Raw genomic sequence first — 17,517 nt, 5'->3', positions numbered from 1 at the left:
CGTAACGATAATGTAAATGTACCTACTATCTTGATGTTGATATTGAATATTTATGTTGGAATTCGTTCCTAACGAAAAACTACGTTATTTTCAAATAAACTTTTTTATGAGTATTATTCATAATCATTGTTTATGTATTTGTTTACACATAATTTAAAAAATATATGCATATTGTTGTGATATCAAATCATAAAAATCGCGTGCGATAATCTAGCATTACGTTTTATCATAACATGAATTTTAATGTTATAATCATGTCGAATACCGTTGTCACTTAAATTGTTGAGTAGTTGAAGGCACAGAATATGATTAAATTTATATTTGGCTACATCAGACTGTCTTTTTCTAATCTAAACTAAAAAAATCATGCACACGATGGATGCGTTGCTTTTCAAAGACGGGTCGTTCTATTGTAGCAGCTAAAACAAATAATTTATATTAGGTTATTTACTACATACACGGTGGATTGTTTTAAACCCCAACTGGAGGAAATATTAATTAACAAGGAAACTAGTGAATAAAATTTTTTATAAGACATTAATCCTCATTTTTTTTGCTTGTCGATAGGTTATTCTTATATCTCCAGATGGTGATTAAAATTCCATCCTGTATCACACTCGACCTACTACTTCATAAGTACAAACTTGCATTTAGACACTTATTTTTTCTTTATTCCGCTAGTCTAAAACAAAATAATGATCTATGTACTGAAGTCGTGAGAAAATGTTGGCAAATAGCATTTTAGTACTTGTCTCATAGAAAAAACAGTCACGATAAACTAATTAAATTTTATAGAGAAAAGGCAAAATACACTCGGAGGGATCTACATATTATGTCTACTACCTAATGCAGATTCACCTACTCTTTAATACTCACTATTAAAAATTCAAACACTTAAGAATAAAAAAAGACATCCAAACAGATGTTAACTATATTATGTGTTCTGCCGTTTCCTTTTTGAAATGAAAAAAGTCATGTTTTTGTTTTTCCTAATTTCCTAATATTTTCCAATCATCAATAATCAACATTTAATCTCAATTTACTATCCTAGTCTTATTTTCTTTCATTTGTCAATACTAAAAATCTTAATCCCATATCCCTACATTTTTAATCAACACGACTTTGTCGAATAAAAGGACAGAGAATAATCAGCGTAATATTCTTAGCGTACCTTTCAAGTAATCTCCGCTTGAGTTCTGGTGGATAACTGACAAATATGTAATGGTCGTCGTGATCTTCGTCGAGCATCGCGTCTTCGGCGCCAAGTCGCTCGCCACGCGTTGGCGACGAATGCGTTGTCATGGAAACGGACGCGCTTCCCGCTATGCTTCCCTCTTCAGAACTGAAAACATATTCGTTGTGATTACAGAGATTTTTCGCAACCTCTTTTGGGTAAAGGATTTTATTATGATGATCGTTTTTAAATAATCAGCTCTGTTTTGAATTTCCCTAAAATCGGAGACCTTTTAGTGTGTCCAACTTCAATTATTATTATTCAAATTATGTATGGATATATAAAACATGAATAAAAGTAATGCAACATAGCGAGGCTTTCACGGTCATGTTTAACAAAAAGATTATAGAACGTACATATTAATAAACTTATTCGTTTTTCAAATGCTATTTTTGTTTTTATTTTTAATATGTTTTTAAAAATAAAAACAAAAATGCATGCCTAAAAATGCGAGAAAAATAGGTATAAATATAAAAATTTAACAAACACACATATTAAAAATAAAATAAACTATGTCGTGTGCAATTTGAATATGGTACAGTTCTTTGGAGGCCGCATTATGCAACGGCCAACGCGTATGTTACGACTCAAGCGTTTAGAAATAAGATTAATCTTGCATCTACTTTTCTCCAGTCATTTTGAAAAATGAATTGGAGAATCGTTGAAAATTAATAGATATATTACAAATAAAATATATGGATATAATCATTAGTATTTTTGATTAAATAGTAGGAGACGTATTGATAGTAGAGAATAGACTAGCCAGGTTCGTATAAAAGTTCTATTTCTAATCTACTAATCTATCTAATAACTCAACTACACAGAATATAGAAAAGAAGAAGTCGGTATGAGTTATAACAGATACGATTTTAATTTTTTTATGTATTCAGCCTATAGTGAGCAAATAATACTTACTCAAACACAATCCAAATGATGTAGTAGCACATACAAAGAGCCAGTGCCAGGCCTGTGGCCAGGGCAATTAATAGAGGCCAGGGGAAGGCCCTGGCTGCCGGTGTCGTGTCTTCCCAGTACCGGTCGCAACTAAGGTACCAACAGACTGCTCGTTGCATTTCTTCTGTAAATGATTTTTTTATAGTGTGAATCTCTCTCTCAGTTCTACTTTCTACACTCTATGGGGTAAGGCATAGAGTGTAGAAAGTGAGTTTATTTATATGTTCTATATTAGGCCTACTTTTATGATGACTTTGTTAAATGATGTAGCTAAATAGGTTTGTCATTTAAGGAATGAAGTTTACAATGTATTTAATTAAAAATACTATAATGTTGTAGTTCAATAATGTTACAGCTAAAATGCTCGTATTGTCATTAACACAAATATTGAGTGAAGTTACTTAACAATACTTTATTCAATGCCTCCCATATATTTTACTGATAATATTATTATTAACTTACATATACGTTAAACTGTGACCTATACGCCTTTTACGCGCAAAAAAGTGATTATGTTAATGTGATAAGTTATGACAATTTCAAATCAATTAAATAATACGTTTACCTTCGAGTTCCGTAAATTGTGGCTGTGTGAGATGTAGAAGAAGTGTCGCAATACACGAATGAACAACTTTCTCACAGCGCACCTGAAATATATAATCTTTAAACTCAGTACGAACAATACTTAACTTGTAAATAAATAGAATAGTATTACCTACAAACTGGGCACAAATAACCTTAGTAAGCACACCAAAAGTATAATTAGAAAAATCCAGTGGCGCTACAACTTTTTATGGTTAGGGTCTAGATTTCTGTATTTTTTTCGTGATCATAAGCTTTTCTAATAGGTAATAAGATTATCAGCCTGCTGTGCCTGGCACACGCGGTCGTCTTTTGGGACTTTTTGGAAACGTCAAACAGTTCTATAATTTTATATTAAAAATAAATAATAGTGTAATAATACGTTTAGATCCCGTAAATTTGTAGTTTTCTTTAATACAAAGATGTTATTAATTATACCTTTAAACCCTGAAGTTTATTAGGATCGCAGGCTGCTCTTTCTGCTTGCAGGTCAGCGAGCCTCTTCTGCCTGCTGTCAGGTGGCAACGAAGACTCCACTGTGTCAGCATCACAAAGTTCCGCCGTTTGATTTGTATCAACGTCACTTTCTTCTCTTTTCTTTTCTCCGTTGTCTATTGCTTCTTTTAAAACAAAATACTGTTTTTATCAAAAGTACAATGCATATATAACCATACTAGCCGTTTCGCGCCCGCTTTGCTGGACGAATTAAAATAAATTTTATGTTTCATTATTTTATTTTTTTTCATATTTTTATTATTCTTCTTTTTAACTTCCCGCTAAGAAAATTGAAATATTTCGTAAATCGAGTTTTTGCCAGATGTTGACGTTTTCACGTTCTAGGAAGTCCGTATGCATAAATTTTCATAAAAGTAAAACAGCAATAAAAAAATGAAGGAACGTTGGAATTACGATCAGTGTCGATACGATCAGTGGTTTAAGCGTGAAAGAGCCTCAAACGAACACCATTTTCTTTTTATATATATAGATTATAATTGTTATTACCGATGCACTAAAATCTCGCTATCTTAATTGTAAATAGTCGAAATTCCGGCACACAATTTAACACATTATTTTTCGAAAGATTTCCATCGAAGACTTGACCAATACAAACTTTTAGTTTAAAATCTATCAATGAGTACCTCGGAGTTTTAAGCAGTGTGAGCAGTATGTTATGGATCACAGTTTTTGGATAGTTTATGATATCGATAAGTTGGATTATAATACCTAACGGTATTGTTGACTTTAATTGCTAACAGTTTACGACACCGGCCGGTGTAATGCTTGAGAAAGTTGTAACAGCCTCCACATCTTTCTTTTTTGCTCTTATATGAAATAACTTTAGTGGTTCTGTAGATTTTTAGTAATTGCAAGCAAAGCTCTATATAATATTTGTGACCATAATACAGACCTATTTCCTCACTATCAGGTTCCGTCCGAGGACAATCTGGCACTGGTAAAGGGGGAGGTCTCGGCCTTTGCCGACGTCGAATGGGTACCTTAGCGACACTTCTCGTAGCCGCCGGCGCAAGAGCTTTTCTCGCTGACTCTAAATCCTGCCACACTTCGACGTCAGTGCTGGGTATGATTCCGTCACTCATAAGGCCGTGTGCAATGAGTACTTGACACCGCATTATATCACAATAGTCTGCTAGGCATACTGCATCTTCAGCCTAGAATTTGAAGATAAATCATTTTCTTACGTAACTAACAATCAATAGATATAACTTTTCGTTTCTTAAACAAAATCATTCTTCGCAGAGGTTAGGTACTTTATAATTAAAGTTTTCTAATATTTAGGCAAACCGTTTATTTAAGTTTTCCAAATTAAAACGAGGTAACTGAAATTTATTGTGGCATAATATTTACTTGAGTAACCATGCACTGTAAAACAAAAGAAACTTTTTTTTTATTTTTTTTATTTTTTTTATTTAAATATATTTATTCACAAAAAAGTTACACCTTAAATCAAACCATGCCCCGCAAAACTGCTTCTTTATTATTTACCTACATTTACCTTTGTGATTAATACGCATCCCATGCACACCATGAAGGTTTGCAAAAGATTTATTCTGTTAATAAATAGTTTAATTGATAAAAAATTGCTTGCCTTATTTATTTGGGTCTTATGTCGTTGGTCAAAGTGAGCGTCAAGGTGTCGCTCCTCGTAAAAGGATTTGCCGCAAAATGCACACGTCCATTGAGAAGAACGGTGCTGTAACTTTGCAGCATGTTGTGGCGCGAATATATCTCGTGCGGGGTGGAATGGACACTCTAGAGGTAATTTTACCTGAAAAATATTTATAATTAGAAAATGTTAATCAATAAATACATAGGGGTCTTGGCTGAAGCTTCAGAATTTATTTAAATGATTTTCTTTGTATATATCTAGATCTACGCACTCTTTATTACTAGAGTACTAGTAGTACGTTGCCGGAACGGATAACTTTTCGTCCTTATTCTAAGAACAGGGATGTTCAAACACCGCCAATTTCCTAACATTAAATGTATATAATAATCATATTTTATACGTACTGTAGAAACATTAATACATAGTTAATGTCTCCAAGATTAAATTATAAGTAATGTACTTATTACAATACCTGAAATCTTTCTAGCACCGGTAGCCATTTGCTTTGTATAATTTTCCTTACGATTTTGGAGTTGTCACGAGAACATGATATTTTGAAAACCGAGGGCCCCGGCCATGGTATTAACGTCAGGAACAGCAGGGTCAAGACCTGAAAATGTCAAATTGAATTTTTATTTTTTTATAAGGCTCTTTAAGGAAATAGCAAAAAGGTTAGTCGACATCACAGGAGACTCAAGAGCTGGCAGCTAACTCGGACAAAGATTTAGTCTAGCTATTCAAAGGCGGAACGCTGCCAGTATCTTAGAAAGCTACGACCTTCTTAGCGATTAGCTATACCTACTGAGATGATTAAATATAATAGCTTTAGAGATAAATGTCAAATCTTGATACATTTCGTATACTAATATGAAACAATATAACCGTGAGCATGTAAAATGTTTATACTTCTGTTCCTAGCAAATAATTGCAATTTCTTTGCATTCATATTTAACAGAAAGCTACTATGGTAGCTAAGACAAGCGGTGCGTAGGGCTCGGAACTTCTGCATTAGGTTATGTTATTAAATTATCGATTTTGCGCAAATATCCTTACAAGATAAATCACTTACCTCGAGGGAAAACGACGTGGTCCTCATTCATATCTTGTAACCCACAAGTTGTTTGTGAAAAACCTTTAACAAGCTTACTAAAATAATTCAGGAAGTTCCCCTCATGAAGCTGACATACGAGGCTCTCGGCGCATGCGCGCAACTCCCCCATTTCGACAACTGTAATAAATTTACATTCACGAGGGTTGGCTAAAATGATATCAACATTCACCGTATATATAATAACATAATATTAGCTAGCTAGCTAGCAATTTGGTAATTGATTTTGTTTAAATGGAGCTTACTACATAACAAAATACAATTTGAATGAACATTTTTTTTTAAACATCACACACTCAAGTTAGCAATATATTTAGGGTCTGTTTCACAATGTATGGATAAACTACCAAATAGCTATGCAACACATAAATTATTTGTAAGATAAATTATGCTATTTGACATTCATCGGACTCATAGCTTATGATGGACTTTATGTGACCAATAGCGCTATCTGACAGTCGTGAAACGCAACAATAGTGTTTATTCTACCAATAATAAAATAAGTACTAAATAGCTAATTTGGAACTTATGTAGAACTTATCCGTACATTGTGCAACAGACCCTTAATATTAACCAGCGTGGCTTAGTGGTCCATTTACCGTATATCTCAGAGGTCCTGGGTTCGATTTTCGGTGAAACAATGACTGTTTAGGGACAAAAAGTAAAAAAACACGGAAAAATGTATCCCTCATGCCCAACGGATTGCTGACATCAAACACAATTACGATAGATTCACTTAGTAGCTTTGTGGTATTTTCTTTATTAACGTCTATTATATCTTAAAGTATCAGTTGTAAATTTTTATTTCTGTAAAATTATATTAAATTAGCACTGCTATATTCATCATTTACTTCAATATTCAGCGAATAAATAGATGATCAAATCTATGAAGAATAATAAAGATTTCCACTAAAATAAGTTTCAGAAACGTAAACATTTGAAAATTATTTTGTGTTTACTAGTAGTTTTTACCAGAAGCTTCTCTAGTTTCACACTATGTATTCTTTATTACATAACATGTTACCATAAAAATTCGTACCACAAATTCGTTTTACAATGGCACAATGTTTTCGTATCAATACAATTATTTCACTAACAACCCGATAAGCTGTAATTAGTAACAAAAATGTTTGTTATGCTGGGAGTGTTAGCTATGCCAGCATTGTAAGTGCGCTAGAATCACGCATGGGTCTAAAATTGGAAATAAAAGTAAGTAATAATATTAAATCAGTTAGGTTAGTACTCGGCTTAGATGAGGTTTCAAAATTCTTGGTTCTCAATCTCAAAACTTGAATGTTATTTCTTGGACGCATGAAAGGAAGGACAATTTTTCAAGATCGAAAAATTTACGATGTGTCAGGCAGACTATTTAATAATAAAAATGATCATCATGACCTACAGATTTAGAACCACTGGAATTTTATGATTGGAAAAAATAAATGAATGTAGAAGAGAACAAGAGAGAGCTGATATAATCATACTTGATTGTTTAAACATGATGTCATTAATAAAGTACTTTAATGCAATTATAAATCAAATTAACAATATCATTATTTTATATCTGTAACATAATGTACGTACTTATGAACTTCACATTCTATAAATTTCGATTTAAAATCTCCGAGTTTCTTTCATTCTATATTAAATTTTAAAAAGTAGGTGAAAAGTTAATACATAGTTTCAAGTTCAACTTGGTTGCATGTCTTCCCAATACGTATTATGTAAATATTTTTATATTTTCTTATCAATTGCATGCTGCACATAACATGTCACACCCTCACTTGCAGACTTCGTGCCGTACGACGTCTCGTGATTAACTTTAAGTCATAACGTGACTTTAAAATAAAACTTATTATTTTACTTGCAATGTGCATGGAAAACTGTAAAATACTGAAATGTGCATACGTTAATATGGGTAGATGAATTGCCTCTTAGATAGTTGTTATTTAACAAATTGTGATATAATGTGTATGGTACGGTCGGGTTAGTGTGTTTTGTCATTGCGCATGCTCCCAGCTTCTGGTCCACTCAGATAGGGCAAGGCTCTCGCGGAGACTTGACTACTAAACAATAATAACCTTAATCTTTTGTATATTGTGTACGAGAGCTCCCAATATGGTATTTATTAATTGGCACGTAGATTTTTTCAAATTGTGTAATTATAACATGCAATCACGTCACGTTAATCCCTAAGACTGTGGTATCAAGATGCAATGATCATGTAGGTAAGTCTTTTTGCTTAATCCAAATATTTTCAAACATAAATTTGTTAAATTAAAACAACATTATCTCTTTTCAGAATGGTGATTATCAAATATCATTCCGATCACGCTAGAAAAATAACTATTCGCTTACGATATGTCATTGGATTTGTGCTAGTAATCGGAACTACATTTTTTCTATTTCTGCTCAGTAATAATCCCCTCATATTATTTATGAATGAAAATTATATAAGAGCTTCTATAAAACCATACACAATAAACTTCGCTCATTCCGACGGCAGTTTTACAATAAAAACTGAAGGATGCACAATACCTGAACTGCAGCCATTTGATGAAAGTGTTAAAAAGTTCATAGAGAGACCAAAGCATATAAAACAATGTGAAAACTTCAACACGTCATTCTTAGAAAACAATAGAACGCATATTTGGATTAACCGTAAAAACTTACGCTACTTCAACTTGAGTGATAGTACGAATATTACTTGTTGTTATAAATCTTTCTATCGGCCTCTTGCGATCGACGACATTTCCTCCGCCGATATTGATGACAGAGTCAAGTACAATGACTGCATCGACTTCTCAAGCTTTATCGAAGTCACCAATGAATTCATCAAAGTGTCTTGTGTCTACGAGTTCACTACTATTTATGAACAATTTTTTGCTTTCACGCCAAAGAAACCGCTACTTAATGTAAGGGAAGATATAAATAAAGAACAGGAATTTTACAATGTAATCGTGATGGGTATTGATGCTATTTCTAGACTTAATTTTCATAGAACTATGCCCAGGACGTTAGCATTTCTGAAAAAGAGAGGAGCGATTGAGTTGCTAGGATACAATAAAGTAGGTGATAACACCTTCCCAAACCTAATTCCAATGCTTCTAGGCATTCGAGAACAAGATTTAAAAAACACATGTTGGCCTAATTCTAAATCAACCTTTGATTACTGCCCTTTTATATGGAACGCTTTCAAAGATGCTGGCTACTATACAGCGTTCGGTGAAGATAGTGCAAGCTTGGGAACATTTAATTTTGAAAAATTTGGATTCATCCAAAGTCCTGTAGATTATTATCTACATACATTTATGCATGAAGCGGAGAAATATTCAGGTAATAATAGAGATTTTAATTCTTATATTTGTATGGGAAACGTATTCTTTTATAATGTTCTCCTTGACTATATTAGCAACTTAACGAATGCTTTGAAGTCAATGAAGTTTTTTGGACTTTTTTGGGAAGTCACAATGAGTCATGATTATTTAAATTATCCAATGTTAATGGATGATAGCTACGAAGAATTTCTAATTTCACTTGATGATTCCGGTACTTTGGAAAATACCGTACTAATTCTGTTGAGTGATCACGGTATACGATGGGGCGACATTCGGTTTACTAAGCAGGGAAGGTTAGAGGAGCGTTTACCATTTATTCATATTTTATTACCGCCCTCATTTAGTCAAAACTACCGAGAAGCATACAAGAACATGAATTTAAATACCCACCGTCTAACAACTCCCTTTGACATACACGCGACTCTCATAGATTTAGTCAACTTAGAATCAATAAATGATAACAATATCCAGTTAAGAAGTTCAACTCAGTATAGTAAAGATAGAAGTATAAGTCTTTTCTTATCTATACCCGATAATCGCACATGCAAAGCAGCAGGAATTGAGGACCACTGGTGCACTTGTAATAAAGGAATTAAGCTTTCGACACATAGTGCTGAAGGTCGCCAGGCTGCCGATTATTTGATCACATACCTGAATAGATTAGTAAGCAAAAATTCAAAGTGTGCAAAGCTCTTTCTCAAGGAGATAATGGAAGTTACAGAAATGATAGTTGGCACCCCTAATGAAAAAGAGGTCGGTTGGCGAGAATTTCTTATAGTTGTACGTGTGTCTCCTAGTGACGCTGTGTTTGAAGCCACTCTCCGACAGAACAACAACAATTGGTCACTAACTGGTACTGTCAGTCGACTCAACTTATATGGGGAGCAGAGCAATTGTGAACATAATTATAAATTAAAACTGTATTGTTATTGTCAGCTATAAGGTTTATAGTTGAACGCCTAATTACGTAGCCTCAAACATAATCTGTGATAAGATATATTTAGACAGTAGCTTAGTATGTTGTGATAACTTTAAACTATTATTATGTGTAACTAGTATACTCGACGTAAATTAATGTTATCGTATTATAAATGTTAATTTTAATGTTTGCCTAATTATTCAGTAGAAGCTTGTAGTTTATCAGTTATGGAATTTAAATATAGAATATACATACTAATTTTTCTTCTAAGCGTAATATAATAATGTTTGGAATGTAGAATCGATCTTATCCACCTTAAAACTTTATTTTTATTTAAGATTATTTTGTATTCAAATCTTTATACGGGTAGGTTGTTCAATAGAGTTTAAATAAAGACAAAATGATATTTGTTTTTTAATTTTATTACTAATAAAATCAACAGAAAGTTTACTCTTTCTATTGTACAAAAATGGCCCAAGAAAGCAGAAAGTAATTATACGAATGTTGAGAAATCCGCCGGTTGTTAGTGTGATGGGGTCAAACGTTGTTTGGAAAAGTTGCTTTAAAATAAACGTTTGTCTTATTGTGAGGACATGCCATATTTTATAAAGTGAAACCGTTAAATAGTTATAGAAGACTGGAGCGGCGCGGGCGCCTACTTTGAGAATAGCACATTGTACTATTTCTAGGTGATTTCTGAAGCAACAATCAATACAACAGCTAACTATAAAGCAAAATAAACTATCCGCCTTAGATTTCCAAAATATAGATCAATTTGCCCATCCTGTTGACTAGTGTTTCTAAGTGAAGTTTAAAAGTTATGGTAGGGGAGCCCAAGAGGGGATTTCGGGATTTACTAAAGCGCGGCAGATTAATATATAGGGGGATACCTTGTACCCGGTTAAGTACCTCCACAAAATATGAGGCCCATATATAAGGCCGCACGTGAAGGAGACAGGATCAGTTTAGTAAAAAAAAATTGACCATCAGAAATTCCCGAGCGCGTCAGATTAAGGTAGGGTGAGTTAATTACATCCTAAAAAGTGTATATTCCACTAATCTGACAATTTGAGAGTGACGGAAAAAAAGGGGAGGGCAACAAAGTTGTAAAAAAAAAACGTCATCTCGACATTCTCGAGCGTAGCTAATTTTTTTTTTATTTTGAAGGAAATAATTCAAGAATAATGAAAAATATATAATCTGACGATTTCCGCAAGCCGAAATAACAAAAATTCGTCGATAAAGTTAAATGCGTGCAGCTGCGTGATGCCTACATTTCCTTAAACCGATCGGAATCTACTAAACGGCGTTCTAAATATTTCCCTCAAAATTACATTTCCTGTGAATTTGAACCGATTCGGACCGATAGATTTTGAGAAATTTTGAATAATCTTAAAAAAATATGAAATATTTTTTTAAAGTGGTTTCTTTATCGATCAACTTCAAAAACTAATCCGCCTTTGAGCTTGAAAAACCACGTCGATCGCCACCAAGCTAATCAAAAGCGGTTGATTCGTTCGAGAGATATCGTACACGAAAGAAACCCGAAAAAGTGTTTTTCGGGATTACTCCGAAATTTGTGGTTCGATCAATTAAAATTGCAAAATGACTTATGAGGATGATAAAACTGCGTCGAATGCCGCCAACCGCGTGAAAATTGCTTGATCCATTCAAAAGTTATTGCGGTTTGAAAATTCCAAAAATAGTGTTCTATGAAACTTCTATCAGACTTTCGAGCTTGGAGAGCTCAAATGCATAGAAATGTTATTTCTTTGAACTCAACGAGCTTAAAATATCAATTTTAAGCGCCCAGGAATGGAATTAGCGGGAAGTTGCAGGGATGGCCCTTTAGGTGAACCGTTTTTCTATTATTTTTTTGTCAGATCAGGCGAATCCCTCTAGATAATCGTCAGATTATGAGACAGTACGTTTAGAACATAAAGATGAACCACATATATCTTAATCTGACGCGCTTGAGTATTTCAAAATTGCGATTTTTTTTTGCAAATTAAGAAAATGGCTGTGGGTTTGCGTCCCATCGAAATCGTCAGATTAGTGAATGAGAGCTTTTTTTTGGTGCACTTAACACTCCCTTAGAAAATCTGACGCGCTCGATAAAATTTTTTTTTTTTTAATTTTCAACCCTTAAATACAACCACCCGCATCATGCAAACGATCAGATTAACATACGTACATTATTAAAAATACGTAGGGCATAGATGCTATCAATATCTGACGCGCTCGAGGATGTCCATGCAACAGTTTTTTTTTACATATTTAACTATCTATAGCCGCTTCCCCCACCGATGAAAAGGAATTTATCATATAACATTTTTTTCTTCTTTTTATCTAAGCTTTGCATCCCAATAGGTTTCTACGACGCTCGAGTAAATCCCCATTTAGCATCGTGGGCTCCCCTACCATTAAGCACTTTTGTTTCAAATTAAGAAGCATTTTTTTAACAACTTCATAAAGCCCGAAATACGTTTACAATTGACGTATATGTAAACACACATTTACTAAAACAGTTTTCATATCAATGTGATTAAAGATACACGCAGTTTTCTAGACCGATAATGGCCGATTGAACTCTTCGCATCTCTCGCTTAACTACATAATTTATAATTATTTTTTGTTGTTTAAATTTTTAGATAGAATTGGCATTCTCTAAACTTATTTCAATACATCGTAATGAAAATATGGCGTGGCTTTGCTTATCAATTGTAAAAAGGCCTACGTTACCTTAATATTCAAATAATACCCAATAAAAGAATTCAAGTAAAACTATAGGTACAACGAATATGTTGCTGATATGATGAGTTCTCATATATATAACGTACATAATATGGCAGTTAAGAAATATTTGCCAAAATTCATAGCCAAATTAACACGTCTTTGACGTTATTTATTAACTTATATCAATTAGGTTTATGATAAGAGCCAAGAAAAAAATAGAAAAAACACTACAACATTTTATTAACTGGAAGTCATCGGTCTAATTATAACGTATATTTAAAACAACCGAAACTATTCAAGGTATTTTTTGAGCAATTCTTTTGTTTTTAGAAGTGTACCGAATCTGTTTTGAACCATATGAGTGTGGAAGATCAAAATGACCTTTAAGTACAAAGTATTGTCAACAATTTTCGTGTAACAGTCACGGCGATGATGTAAGTATGTAAAATTATAATATTGAAGATATAATGGCGGCTGCAGTTTCTAACTAGAAAATAATTTCCTATTAACAGCTATAATAAAATAAGAAACTTTTAAAGGATTTTAAGATAAAAGACGTATTAATCGAATCTAAAATTCTAATTGTAATGATTAAAATTCACTAAAAAATTTACGGTTAAATAAGATGAGCACTTTTTTCTATTAATATTATTAACATAGAAACCAAAGTTTGATTGTTTCATTGTAGATCGTTACAGGATTTCAGATTAACTAAGACCGCTCCTTCCCATTTTTAAATATGCGGCAATGATTGTTTTAATTGAAATAGCAACCTTGAAACTTATTGAAACTAGAACAGTGAAACATTAGAAAAACAATTCGATTGTATTGAAAAGCAACCTTTTCTAAGAATTAACATACCTTTAAAAATCATACCGAATCATTGATAGCGTAGGTAGGTATCTGTACAATATCATTGATAAATATTATCCATCACTAATTTGATTTTACACTTACATTATCTTAACCGCTTAGTATTTTGTATTGTTTCAGTATGAACCGAGTTGTTCTCGGCAACGGAATTTTAGGAACGGCGCCCGCGCGTCTCCGATATTTGTTTCTATTTGCCATAATCAGCGGGACGACCTTTATAATTCTATCATACCATGAATTTACAGTCGAACAGATTAATTTTGATTCGCAAGATTTCTCATATGAAGACACAGGACAAGAACAGTTTACAATAAGAACAAAAGGATGCAGTATCGCAGCTTTACACCCTCTAGATCCCAGTGTACGGAAATTCGTTAACTATCCAGATAGTGTCAAGCCCTGCCCAAATGAAAAAACACCGTTGCTTGACAGCAATCACACTCATATTTGGTTAAAAACAGAAAACGCAAGATTTTATAACGTTACTGGAAGACGTAAAATAAAATGCTGCTATCGATCGTTCTTTCGTCCTTTATTAGTGAAAGATGTGAGTTCGTCTAATATAGATAAACGTGTAGAGTATAGAAAATGTCAAAAATTTACGGACGTTATAGAAGCACGTGATGAATTTGTTAACGTTATGTGTTACGAGGGTGCAAGAATGGTTTACGAACAATTCTTCTTATTTGCTGTCGATAAAGAATTATCATCAAATAAAGTGCAGGCCTCTAAAAATAATACAGATTACAACGTTATTGTAATAGGAATCGATGCTGTTTCAAGACTTAATTTTTACCGTACAATGCCGAAAACTTTAAATTTCTTAAAAGACAAGAATGCAATTGAATTACAGGGATATAACAAAGTGGGGGATAATACATTTCCAAATCTAATACCAATGCTGATGGGTATCAGAGAGTCCGAATTAAAGAAAACCTGTGTACCGAATCCAAAATTAACTTATTTTGATAATTGCCCCTTCGTTTGGGAGTGGTATAAGCAAGCCGGATTCTATACAGCTCTAGCTGAAGACAGTGCGTATCTAGGAACATTTAATTACTTGAAAGATGGATTTATAAGGTCACCAACAGATTACTATATTCATACCTTTATTAATGAAGCTGAAAAAAATGTTGGCAATAACAAAGATTTTAATAGCTTTTTATGTATGAACAATAAATATTTTTACACCGTGTTATTAGATTACATTGAACACCTTCTAATAAAGTTGAGAACATCAAAATTATTTGGGTTTTTCTGGGAGGCAACAATGAGTCATGACTACTTAAATTACCCAATGGTCATGGACCACTATTATGAAAGCTTCTTTAAGCGTTTAGATGCTCTAAAGGTTTTAGATAATACTTTTATATTTCTTGTAAGCGATCACGGTATAAGATGGGGTAACATACGAGCTACGAAACAAGGCCGCCTCGAAGAGCGTCTTCCATTTGTTCATATTTTAGTGCCACCATCATTTAAAGATAAGTACCGTGAAGCGTATGTCAATCTGAAATTAAATAGCCGGCGACTGACCACTCCATATAACATACACTCAACTCTAAACGACCTCGTAGATTTAAAGGTTATAGAAAATTCAAGTATACAGTTACGAAAACAAGAGACATATTGGAATGACCGTAATATAAGTCTTTTCCTACCTATACCATCAAATAGAACGTGTTCCTTGGCTGACATTGATGACCATTGGTGTACATGCCATCGTGGGCGAAAGATAACGATAACAAGCTCTGAAGCAGTAGAAGCAGCAGCAAGAATTATCGAAGAACTTAATAAGCTTCTAAATAATTATGAAATGTGTGCAAAGTTAAAATTAGCAGAAATTGTAGATGCAACTGAACTGGAAGTTGGAATTAAAGAGGAAAACGAAGTTAGTTGGAGAGAATTTATGATTGTTATTCGAACAAATCCTAGTAATGCCGTATTTGAGGCCACAATACGACATGATGGTCAATCTTGGACCCTAATTGGAACTGCCAGTCGTCTCAACTTGTATGGAAGCCAAAGCCATTGTGTCAGTGACTCACACCTTAAATTATACTGTTATTGTCTTTAAAAAATAATTGTAAAAATTTATGTTATTTTTGTATTAAATACTTACAAAAAGATGTAAAATCTACAGACCTTTGAAAAAAAAATTCATTCACTTAATTATAATATTAGAATGAAATTGTAAGATTGGTTTTTTAATTTAAAAACAGTTTTTGCGCTATTTGTGTAACAGTAAATAAATGTTTATTTACATGAGAAACTTAATATTTACGAACGAGATAGGAACACCATCAGCCGTCTCAATTTTAGTCTACCAGGCTCATTCTGATATTATGTAACTTTAATGCCCTTTAATAACGAAATTTTATATTAAAAACATTAAATTTTAAATAAAATACTTATTATATTATTAATAACTATACGAACGATTGCTAAACGTGACACCTGAGTAAACATACTTAAGTAATTTGAGAATTAAATGGAAATATAATATATTAAAAAAATATGTTTTTCAATTTAATTCGGAATGGATATTGCAGCTGATTAAACTATTAAGTAATTTAATAAATGTATAAAATATAATAAATGCCAAAAGTATGCTTTTTTTAGAACTTTTATCATGACGTCTTATATTTGTTCCAATCTCACTTGGTTCGTTAGCATATCATTTGCAAGTTTAAAGAAAAACATCTTTAACACAAAGATTTCCCAAACACGCACCGGCCCTATCGAGTGTCTGCCATATCCTTTTAATCTCGGCTATGAAAGTTACACACAATGCACGATGTGTGTAACTTTGTACACACACGTATCTGCCAAGTAAATGGCGAGTCTCAATAGATATTCAAAGGAGTTATAATAATTATAAAAAGATTTACCTGAATCAATATTCCTGCGACAACATTACAATATGCCCTGTATTTGTTTACCGATGAATAAGTTTTATACATCAGAGCACCAGCTGTGTACCCAGGATCTTTGGTCAATACGTGCATTAAAGCATCTCTCGTACGGTGAGGAAAAATTCGCAGCATTTGTCTAGCTGACCGCCTTATAAACAGATCAATGAACCACAGGGATGTTGGCCTAATACCATTGGGCCTGTAGCCGCCCGCCTAAAGATTTCATTCAAGGTTATTTTTACTTTTTACTAAATGGTGCACTTATTAGTGGTAAGGCTATTTGTTCATCTGCTTTATTCAGATAGTTTTATTACCAAGTGAAAAATAATTTCAGGGGCTATAATATTTAATAAATGTATAGATTGTGGAGTCTTTCCAGACCAGATTAAGCTAAGTAAAATCACACCGTTATACAAAACGGGCAGCACTTCTGACCCGACAAATTTTAGACCCATATATGTGCTGCCTGCATTGGCATGTGGTATGGAAAGTTCACATTTCAAGGATCGTCATGCCCGCTTTAATGGCATTGCTTGTGGCGGCGTCCATGCGTCGGGTGGTTGCGTACAATATGGCGAGGGGGCCGATGACTGGCCATGCGTCATAATCGTAAACGGGTGCTACTTGTGGTGACTGGTCGAACTTGAATTCATGTATGCGGTGATGTTAGTTATTTCGACTATGTATTTGCTTGATGTTCCCACGAGAATGTAAGTGCATGCTATTATTTCAC

The 17,517-nt window shown here is 33.4% G+C and overlaps 3 protein-coding genes across 5 annotated transcripts; 2 read left to right on the top strand and 1 right to left on the bottom strand.

Moving 5' to 3' along the window:
- Positions 1 to 346: 346 nt before the first annotated feature.
- On the bottom strand, positions 347 to 6,116 carry LOC125056221. Of its 2 annotated transcripts, none has more exons than XM_047659249.1 (9): positions 5,968 to 6,116; positions 5,371 to 5,508; positions 4,878 to 5,057; positions 4,179 to 4,440; positions 3,209 to 3,390; positions 2,754 to 2,835; positions 2,150 to 2,312; positions 1,172 to 1,342; positions 347 to 419 (listed from the first exon to the last, which is right to left on the bottom strand). In XM_047659249.1, exons 1-9 carry the CDS (start codon positions 5,992 to 5,994, stop codon positions 392 to 394), a joined length of 1,233 nt encoding a protein of 410 aa, XP_047515205.1. In that variant the 5' UTR covers positions 5,995 to 6,116; the 3' UTR covers positions 347 to 391. The 2 variants fall into 2 exon arrangements, with proteins under 2 accessions (XP_047515205.1, XP_047515206.1); XM_047659250.1 differs by having other exon boundaries at positions 3,209 to 3,387.
- A 1,860-nt stretch (positions 6,117 to 7,976) lies between these two features.
- On the top strand, positions 7,977 to 10,666 carry LOC125056224. 2 transcript variants are annotated; one of them, XM_047659252.1, is made up of 2 exons: positions 7,977 to 8,227; positions 8,306 to 10,666. In XM_047659252.1, the coding sequence occupies exons 1-2, from the start codon at positions 8,220 to 8,222 to the stop codon at positions 10,281 to 10,283; spliced, it is 1,986 nt and encodes a 661-aa protein (XP_047515208.1). In that variant the 5' UTR covers positions 7,977 to 8,219; the 3' UTR covers positions 10,284 to 10,666. The 2 variants fall into 2 exon arrangements, with proteins under 2 accessions (XP_047515208.1, XP_047515209.1); XM_047659253.1 differs by having other exon boundaries at positions 7,978 to 8,231.
- Positions 10,667 to 13,107: 2,441 nt separating this feature from the next.
- LOC125056206 lies at positions 13,108 to 15,971 on the top strand. Its single transcript, XM_047659211.1, has 2 exons — positions 13,108 to 13,430; positions 13,990 to 15,971. The coding sequence occupies exons 1-2, from the start codon at positions 13,426 to 13,428 to the stop codon at positions 15,944 to 15,946; spliced, it is 1,962 nt and encodes a 653-aa protein (XP_047515167.1). The 5' UTR covers positions 13,108 to 13,425; the 3' UTR covers positions 15,947 to 15,971.
- The last annotated feature ends 1,546 nt before the right edge of the window (positions 15,972 to 17,517 follow it).

Source organism: Pieris napi, chromosome 14, assembly GCF_905475465.1.
Source record: "Pieris napi chromosome 14, ilPieNapi1.2, whole genome shotgun sequence".
Classification (NCBI taxonomy): domain Eukaryota; kingdom Metazoa; phylum Arthropoda; class Insecta; order Lepidoptera; family Pieridae; genus Pieris; species Pieris napi.
Note: the sequence above shows the minus strand (reverse complement) of the source record. Positions and strands in the feature narration are given on the sequence as shown.

Excerpts from the sequence above, each read along its gene's own strand:
- LOC125056221 (XM_047659249.1), bottom strand. The coding sequence starts at position 5,994 with ATGAGGACCACGTCGTTTTCCCTCGAG. Across the intron at positions 5,509-5,967 it reads CCACGTCGTTTTCCCTCGAG|GTCTTGACCCTGCTGTTCCT; the intron begins GTAAGTGATTTA and ends TGACATTTTCAG. Across the intron at positions 420-1,171 it reads AAGCGGAGATTACTTGAAAG|CTGCTACAATAGAACGACCC; the intron begins GTACGCTAAGAA and ends TATTTGTTTTAG.